This window comes from Quercus lobata, chromosome 1 (genome assembly GCF_001633185.2).
Source record: "Quercus lobata isolate SW786 chromosome 1, ValleyOak3.0 Primary Assembly, whole genome shotgun sequence".
NCBI lineage: Eukaryota > Viridiplantae > Streptophyta > Magnoliopsida > Fagales > Fagaceae > Quercus > Quercus lobata.
In genome coordinates this window covers 13,998,723-14,008,453 of record NC_044904.1, presented here as the reverse complement: position 1 = coordinate 14,008,453, position 9,731 = coordinate 13,998,723, and the positions used below count along the sequence as shown (strand labels likewise).

General features: G+C 37.7%; 1 protein-coding gene across 1 annotated transcript; it reads right to left on the bottom strand.

The window, feature by feature from the left end:
• Nucleotides 1-186: 186 nt before the first annotated feature.
• LOC115980073 (DDT domain-containing protein PTM-like) lies at nt 187-9,400 on the bottom strand. The gene is made up of 10 exons (XM_031102294.1): nt 9,216-9,400; nt 8,055-9,069; nt 6,661-7,368; nt 5,208-6,405; nt 3,647-3,935; nt 3,322-3,440; nt 2,708-3,171; nt 2,527-2,555; nt 1,882-2,400; nt 187-1,762 (listed from the first exon to the last, which is right to left on the bottom strand). The coding sequence occupies exons 2-10, from the start codon at nt 8,888-8,890 to the stop codon at nt 705-707; spliced, it is 5,220 nt and encodes a 1,739-aa protein (XP_030958154.1). The 5' UTR covers nt 8,891-9,069; nt 9,216-9,400; the 3' UTR covers nt 187-704.
• Between the last annotated feature and the right edge of the window lie 331 nt (nt 9,401-9,731).

Here is a 9,731-nt window from a genome sequence, read left to right as displayed (position 1 = left end):
GAGTAATTATTGGATGATTGAGCAGAAATATGTTTCCTAGTTATGTCATAAAACGATGAAATACCACCCAAAACGCATAGGGGAGAGAGAACCTCAAACTACTAAAAGCCATTGGGTAACATAAGTGCACTGATAGCAACAGAAACTCTCCAGCAAACAGAGACAACTTCCATAACAGCATTCAAGTAATAAAACCCCATCTGATTGCAAAAAATTTGTGGTAGTTCTTTTTCTTCATCCTTTTTTTCTTTTTCTTTTTTTAAATACAAGAAATTCAAAGAGATAAGCACAAAAAACCTGCTTATCTTCCAAGATCATAGAAAGTCTGTAGATTGAAAAATGATGGCCTTACCTATTTAAGGAAATAAATTTCCCATTTTTATATAATATTTGCAACCTCCTAGCATCATCAATTAAATCCATCAACCCTACAAATAGTAAAGCCAATCTTTCCAAACTTCCCAATGAGAAACTGAATCCATCAGAATGCGAGCCACTTGTCAGGAAGCTGCAACTATCTCCCTCAAAATCAGCAGCGGTTGACACTGCTTGGCCTATTAAACGTCTACCATAGCATTTACAAAATTTTCTCCACAGTTTCAACAGCATTGGAGAATGAACTTTCCCATTCTGACCCATTCAGATCAATATAATTTTCAATTGTAAACAAAACCCAAAGCCTCAAAAGGGGACAACTAGATTAGCTATCGCCACTCACGGCAATTACCGCACCTCCAATTGCCTTCCTCAAATGATGTTTCAACCCAGGGTGAGCAGTGACTATGTATTTGCAACCCACAATTCTGGCAAAAAAGATCAGGAACTGGTTCTGCATGTGAACACCTCCCACAGTGGATGATGTTAACGGTAGGCTCTACAGAATTTGCAGGTTCTTCCTGATCAGTATAACCCACTATTCCATACTTTTCAGGGAACTCATCTTGTGAAATTGTACAAGAAGTATTTCCCATGTACCCCGACCAATTCCCAGATGTATCAACTCCATTATATGGGACACCATCATCAGATGCCAGCAACTCTGTAACAGAGAAGTAGGTCTGGGGTTCAAATTCCATATCTTCACAATTAAATCCATCATATTCTAACATCATCTCGCTCTGAACATCCCATTCCACCATAGGAGATAATGCTTTTTCCTCATGATTCAAGACTCTGTCTGTTTCAGGGTGTGTCGATAATTCAGCAGAAAGATTACTCCCAAATAAACCATCTACATCCTCGTCACGCTTCACTTGCCTTCTGACTGGAAGTTTCTGTGGCCCTGGCACAGAAACAGTACTCCATTCAATATCCAGTTCTGAAGTATGGTCTGTGATTAGCTCAACTTTGGAAAGAGGTAAAAGAGGATCATGTTCTTGTTTTGACACTTCTGCCATGGGAAACGCTGGAGTAACAGGTTTAAACTCTTTAAATTCTTGGTACAAACCTTCATCCATATTCCATACTGGAGTAGCTGGTTCACAGTCTATATATTCTTGTTTTGGAACTTCTGCCATTGGATACACAGGAGTAGCAGGTTCACATTCTCTAGATTCAGAAATTATTCCAGAATCAGAGTCTGCTCTTACATTTCCTTGTTTTGTATCCCTTGTGCGTGTCTTATTGACCTCGGGCAGCTTGTCTTTGCGGTCTGAGTAAGGACACACTGGTGACCTTATCCTACGACACCTGCAACACTTGTAGCCTGCCACTTCAAAAATTCTTGACTCCTCAAGTTCAACCGCTTCAGCATGGAACCATTCTGCCAATTATCACAAACACAAGGCATCAAAAAATAATAGTAATAAAAAACACAGAGAGAGAGAGAGTAGGCATCTTTAGTCAAAAAACATGTGGCATCTATATCTAGAGCAAACTTACTATTGCATGTCTCACAGCAAATGTACATAAGATCAGATCTATAGGGCTTCTGGCACAAGTGACAAACAGGTTCCAAGTGACGTACATCCAAACTGCCCTTCAAAAGAATGTTTTTAAGCCTGAAATCGATGCCTGTATCTTCACTGTTCTTCTTCTTCCATATAATACCCCAAGAACACAGCTTGCGACGGCTTTTGTTTGCCAAGCTAGAATCAGAAGTAGCTTGTTTCAGCTCAGAACGAATATCTCGAGTAGCTGGTTTCAGCTCAGAACGAGTATCTCGAGTTCTCACAGATGCTGATGATTGATTATTAGCTTTAGGCCTTCCACCCTTATTGACTGTCATTAAGTTAGGATATTCTTGCCTTTGCAATGGCAAGGGACTGGTAGGAGATTCATTACAGCTTTTATTTTGCACAAGAGCCTTTGCATGGTAACACTGTTTGCAGGTAATCGAGAACTCAATTTCATCATTCATGGAAATTGTTGAACTTCTGGCACATGCTTCGTGACAATAACCTGCCCACATTATGGCAAATAATACAATGGTTCAGAAATTTCATGTAATAAATAAATACATAAATGTGTATCTGTGTGTGTGTGTGTGTGTTACTTGATATAGGCATGATGGCTCAGTTTATATACCTTGGCATGCACTGCACTTGACTGCCTTCCTGAAAATCACAACAGAGAATATTAATGAACTTGGACCAAGTTGTAGAATGTAAAGAACTAATTAAAAAGAAAAAACGAATACAATATATATAAGAAACATACAATATTATTGAACAATTGGGGAAAAAACACAATATTATAAAATAATTACCCAAGAGAAACATCCAGTTGACATGAGGAACAAGAGCACACGTCCAATTTATCTCTCTTGCACGTAAGATAGAAAAAAATATCTCTACGGGAAGCTTTCAACCGCCTTTGAGACTTTAAGGTTACATTCAAGGGCTCCTCAATAGATTGCAAGAGTACTTTATTAACACTTTCTTCGTACTCTTTGATCAAATATAAAGGAATGCGAGATTCAGAAAACCAATACTTGTCTTTTCCATCTTGACTTTGCTCTATTTCAATGATATTCTTCATGACACGCGAAGGAAGATGCTTTTGGTTCCCAAAAGCAACTGCATATCTAATCCTTTTTTCCACAATTTTTTTATCACAAACGACAGCATTTCTAAAGGCAGAAGCTTCTGTCTCTGGACCTTTTCCATCCTGGAGGTTCTGCTCAGGACGAAGAAGATCACTCCATCTCAAATGAAAGTCTAAGTATCTGACCTGATGCAAATTCCAATTGCATATTTAAAAAGTCATACAACTACAATCTTCAAAAGATAGTTCAATTTGCTATAAGACCTATAGAATTTGCTGAGAGAGAGAGAGAGAAAGAGAGAGAGCAACAAAATTATAATAAAAATGAGAACGAACCTGAAGCGCAAGATGAGATGCATTCCTACTCATTTCGACTGCAGTTCTCCATACTGACTGTCGACTTCTTTTAGGAATATCAGAAGAATAATCAATACCAGAAATCCGCCTTCGACCACCTGACGAGCCAGAATACTATTAGTACATTTTCCCCTTATTTTCAGTAAAGCAACTATCTTTAATCTAAAGACTAAAGATGCTTACAATAGCGATGGAATGTTTACCATTTGACGTTAAAAACCGATTGGGGGAAGGATGCTTACAATAAGGGGAGAAGTTGTAAGATTATTTTTCAGAAAATGAAAGGCTAGGGCATCATAGTTACCTTGGCGAGCTGCTTTTCTAACTAATGAGCGAGGCAAAATTGCCCTCTGGAATATAATTTTTGACAGCTTCCCACCTCGCCACCACTCAAAACTCTGGTCACGGCAACCATAAGCTGTCACTCCAGACACAGCAGACTGTTTCCTGTTTCGCCTTCCACTAAGTCCACGTTTCTGTGTTGTTCCAATGGTGCATGTAGAACTTTGAATCATAAGAGATTCATCTAACATACCATCCACCAGCTTAACCCAGTCCACAGAAAGTGCAATGATGCGGATGTGTTCCTCAAGCTGCAAATCAAAACTGAGCTAATCAACCAAAATATAGATGGCATGCACACAAAAATGCCTACATAAAAAATTGCACTAAATAGAATTTATTTTCTTCCCATAAACAAGGGGAGGATGGTTAAGTCATGGGTTGAGTTTTGCACGTTTTTATGATTTATGTTTGCCTATAAGAAAGAAATATATAAATTAAACATATATAAACATGTGACACCAAGTCAAGATCAGACAATTTGAATACTCAAAGCCCCACTGATTGCTGCTGAAAGTGGCTAAGTCATTTTTAGTGCCACTCATTCATTCAAACATTTGCAATACAAAAAGTTTGTAAATCCAAATTATACAAGAAGATAATCTTATGAAAATATTGCATTTGCATTTTGTTGATTAAAAGGCATAAGCCAATGGATAAAAACTTTCATCCATTAGATGTAAAACTCAGAATTGGCAACCAAGGTCTGAAAATTACAAATTTGATATGAAAATTTTGTTTGCGTATTTTGTCTTTCCATGAACAGAGCATTTTTTTCATCTTTAATAAACAACTATTACTTATTAAAAAAAAAAAAAAAAAATTGATATGAAAAGAGCTTCTGACTATCTAAACCAGATCCACACTTATTTGACAATTAGGATGCACTATGAATCTAAAAAGGGAAATTAGAACTTCTGACACATTTCCTTTAATAGCTCCAACAGAAATTTGTCACAAGACCATTCAACAGACCTTTTTTATGTTCTATTTCACAATCAATCATAATAGGTACCTACTAAAGCAGAAAACAAAGTCATTTTTTTCCAAAATGCTTTTCACATATAGCACATTATAAACTACACATTACAAGTTCAAAGGAACAACAATCTGCACAATAGTGTTCATGCAATTTTTATTAACAAAAAGTACAGCTTTCGAATTTGGCTACAAACATCAGAAGCTTTAAGAAGTTCAGAAAGCAAAACAAACACACACATATACATATTTATCTCAAACATACTATTGGAGTTTTCTGGGCCCTAATTCAATGTCAATTCTTATAGAACCATTTGGGGTGTCACTTGAGATCAAACTCAAGAAACATCCCTTTGAAAAACCAGCAATAATTTTTTTTTTTTTAAATTGAAAGTGGAACATTTAAGCGTCAGTATAACATTAAACATCTGATTAAACAGAGAAAACTAATGCATTACTAGGCCAAACAATACCTAACATTAATACATAGGCCGATTAATATATACACCAAATAACCAAATAAACCAGGTAACAAAAGAACTTACTTCAAGCAATAGAGCCTTTATTGTACTGCAAGTTGAAGCCTGTTCTACTCGCTTACGCCATTGCTTTCTGTAAATAGCATTCAAAAAGGGGCCAACTATCAGACCACATAAACTCTCCTCCAAATACAAAATGTATGTTGCAATGCTCGCAAGACTCCCTTCTCCACTCTTTTTGAGACGAAGGTTGGCAAGGATCTTCGTGGCAACTTTTGTGGCACACAAGCAAGCATGGTTTAACATGCAACCTCTCTTGCTTGAAACAGGAGCCTTACAAGACAGACACCAACCACATCTCTCTCTTGGGACCTCCACAAGCTTCTTTTCAGAATTTGGCCAGAAGAAACGAGAGGCTGTTAGTGAGAACGCTTTTGCTTGCAAAAGATTGTTGGAAGATGCAACTTTCCTTGGATCTGAAGCATGAGCCTCTGAAACCCGAGCTTCCTCTGATGAAAGAACAGCCAGTCTAGCAGCAGCAGATGCAGCAAAATCTCCATGCATATAGTTATTTATGTATGCCTGAGGTTTAAGGGATGACCCCAAGTACAAAAAATCATCAACTGAATTGCTGTCACCCTTTCCATACACTGATCTATTACCTTCTTTGCTTTGAGAGGGAAAATTCACAGGAAAACACATACCACTGCCATGCCCAGTATAATTGCCATTGTTGTTTCTGGAGGTGCACATAGTAAGCTCTATTGCACTTGATCGGCCAACCAAACTTTGGTGTGTCAAGTCAGATTGATCAGCTTGCTGACTAACTGAGTCACCAGAAATGGCACAGTCCATTTTTATCCCCTCAGTTAGTTTCATATCCATAAATTGACAATCCTGTTGTCTTGTACCACCATTGCTATGAAGACTGCAATGGTCAGTGTGAATGGTTGTATCCAAGGAGGCTTTGCTTTCATTATTCCCATAGTTCTCAGCCTCAGGCATATGAAGAACTTTCTGGTCTTCCTTGCCAGAAGGGAATGGCATTGGAAGGGTTCCATAATCCTTTATGTTTGCTAAATTCATATGTACTGGAAGAGAGAAGACACTTTCTGGAATAGACCAATATTGTAAAATTGCCTTACACAGCCCCAAGTATAAAGCTGTATGTTGCACAGATGAACAAAGAACTTGCAGCACTTTAGGGATGTCATTCCGATTGAAATATCTGAAACATGGTTCTGAATCTACAAAAGCCTTAAGCCTACAATCATGAACATCAAAATATTATAAATGGGTTGAAGAAAATTTCAAAAATTAAGAAAATTAAAGCAGCACAGACAGAATTTAAGAACAAGTCTGAGATAAGGAGAGGGATCAAAGACTAAAGTTCAGGAACCATGTGTTTCACAAAGCCAGAAAACAAAAATTATTCCAGTACAAACAAATAGGTTCATCGAACATTCAGTATAATGTAATTAACAATAAGGGAGATGAAACAAAAGGGTTGAAAACATACACTAGTAAGTGGTCACAAGAACCCAAGAAAATCCGTCCATACAAATCGATGCCGAATATTTCTGCTCCTTTAAGTGTTGTTCCCATCGTAATGGCAGGCCCAATCTTATCAATAGTGCACTCTGGACAGTACCATGGCCCATCAGGTATAAACATTTTCATCACACCTATACACCTTGAATGGTATGCTGACGGGCACCCATCACAGCAAAGCAAGGTCCCATCCATGCCACAAAGCCGGCATTCATCACCATTGCTATCAACATCAACATCAGCAGCATCCATATCCTGTTTGGTACCTTTATAACCTGAAGAATTTATGTTTCCTGATGCCTTCATCTCATGCGTTTCTGCAATAATCTCCATGGCTTCTCTGTCCTTGCAAGCAGAAGTTTTAGAATATCTGGGGTGGACCCTTCTAGGCCCGTTTTCAGAAGGATTGGATGCTTCTGTACCATAATCTAATCCAACTTCTGATTCTTCACGCATGTCAATCTCAGATCTTATCTCAGCAGACTCTAAGACATCATCACACAGGATTTGCAAAACCATTAACTTCCTAACTGCAGGTAAGGAATAATACTCTCTATCCAAAACCACGTCATAAAATTCTCTCCACTCAGGTCCCTTTGCATATCCCATAACTGTTAAATAGTTGACCAAGTAAACAGGCCACGTCAATGAATCAAGGAGGCTCCAATCAATGCACCTGACAGGAAACAAAAAAATATTTAAAAAAAAAAAAGGGGGTGGGGAAACCAACTTTTTAACAAGGTAAACTGGAAATAGAATCATGTTTCAAATGTAATTTATCATAAAAAATAGATATGCATAATGGCATAAAGAAATATATCTCTTATCTTATAATATCAGAGGGAGAGGTTAGCAGAGAAATAAAGGACATCTTATAATCAATCACTTCAGATATATGGGGAATCAAAATCACCATTCCAACATCTATTTTAACAAAAGATAAATAAAATCCATCTAAGGCTTCATTGTTGCTGTTGTTGTTGCTCAATTGATAGCCAACGGAAAAGAAAGTGCTAATGCATTATTATATTATAAGATTAGTACTTCTAGCTTTAAAAGAAAAATATAAACAACTCACTTAAATGAAATAGTCAGAGGTATCATGAACAGTGAAGTACATAATAGTATGTTGAAAAACATAGCCCATTTCCACCTTTCTTTCTGCAGTTTGCAACCAAACATAACAGCATAAAAAAAAATACTTCCAACATCTACTACACAAGAAAAACTAGTGACTAGTTAATTCCATCAAAACATCATTCCCATTATGCTTATACAACAACTTAACAGTAATTAAGTTTAAATTTCAGGATGTTGGGTTTTATCAACCGAAGACATAAAGAGATGGAAAAAAAAAAGTACCTCAAGCATTTTGAAGCAAGCTCCAAGCCATCCGATGAAAGCGTTTCAAGATGACGCCTCAATGCACGCATTAATGCAACATGAATAGCATCCAACAAGGTGTTTGCAACACAACAATTAAGCGACCCCACAAAATCATCCAAAGTAAATGGGCTCAAAAACAAGCAGACACTAAACGACCGCAAGAAGCCATAAACAGATAAAAGATGTGAAACACACTGCTCCGGCACACCTATGGTTCCTGAAGAAGGTGGCAACTCAAGTAGCGGGATAGGTGGGGTCTCTGTATTGAACCCTGAATCCCTATCCATCGCATACTCACACGAATCACTCGATGAATCAGCATCAGCATCAGCATCAGCATCGCCTTCAACCTCTTCCCCATCCTTTTCAATTGTCAATCCACCACTCACCTCACTCAAAGTAGACATTTCAACCTTATCCCCTTCATTTGTCGAGGCACGTGCTTTCTTCTCCAATTCAATCCTTCTCTTTTCACTAATCTTCAATGCCAATTCATCTAATTTTATCTTCCTTCTATCCAAATCTTCGTCGAAATCATTATCCCTCAAAATAAGCAAGCGAAGCTCGCCACTCTCCAAGTCCTCACTATCACCATCCTCATAATTGACCCTATACAATCCCTCCTCATAATGTACAACTTTCCCGAGAAAAATCCCACTGCCATCGAATTCCTTCAGCACATAGCGCCCAACCAAAGCCAACGATCTCGTCTCCACAGGCTGCTTCTTTGCGTCTAGTCCCGGAGTGTTCTCAGCATCTTTTCGCCTCCGTTTCCTTGGCCGACCTCTCGATCTGGCCACCGGAGGCTCCATATTACCGATCTAGAGTGCAAGAATCGGATCGGACCCTAAAATCCGAATTCCGAATCCAATCGAAAGCGATTTCTAGGGTTTCAAGTAACCTCTATCTCGCTCTAATCAACCAAAAACAATAGAAAAACAAATTTTCCTCACATGAAAAATACTGGTTTAAATTAGGGTTTATGTAGATCCTACACAAACAGAGCAAAAACTAAATCGATCAGAATACAATTTTACAGTATAATTATACTTTTTGCACAAAACAAAGAAAAAATGAAGTTTCGGAATGATATAGATTGGGAATTTCAAACGTTTCGATGAAAAAGCGAAAAATTACCTGATTGATAATCACCATTGACGAAGTGCACGCGGCTTTTGAGAGAGAGAGAAAGAGAGAAGCAAAGCCCTAATAGGAGAGAACAACAACAACCGCCTCTCTCCACACTCTTCTACCAAGTTTTATTATAGCGGCTCGCGTGGTGCTTATACTTGACTCGGAACTCGCTTGCTCACTCCGAGTTGGCTCTGAGTCACGGGTTTTGGTTATTTATTATTTGAGATCTTTTTGTGCTATTTAAAATTAATAAATAACTATTATACGATGAGGGCGTCCTCGTGTCACTACTGTGAGTCCTCCCCCCGTATGGTTATTATAATATATGGCCCACTTCTTTTTCTTTTTTTTGTTTAAGAAAAAAAAAAATCTCTCGTGGACATAAATTCCTAGTACTATTATAGTACAAAATTTATTTTTCCCTATTTGATAACAATAAATTTTACAATTATTTTTTTCATTATTGTTGGATTTCTTCACTTCATCCAAGTTGCTTTTATATTATCACTATGATTTATA

Bases quoted from the DNA above. Each gene is read 5' to 3' on its own strand.
- LOC115980073 (XM_031102294.1), bottom strand. From the start codon at position 8,890: ATGGAGCCTCCGGTGGCCAGATCGAGAGGTCGGCCAAGGAAACGGAGG. The intron at 3,172-3,321 runs GTTCGTTCTCAT...AATTTGCATCAG, and splicing joins CATCTCATCTTGCGCTTCAG to GTCAGATACTTAGACTTTCA. The intron at 1,763-1,881 runs GTAAGTTTGCTC...GATAATTGGCAG, and splicing joins TTGCTGTGAGACATGCAATA to AATGGTTCCATGCTGAAGCG.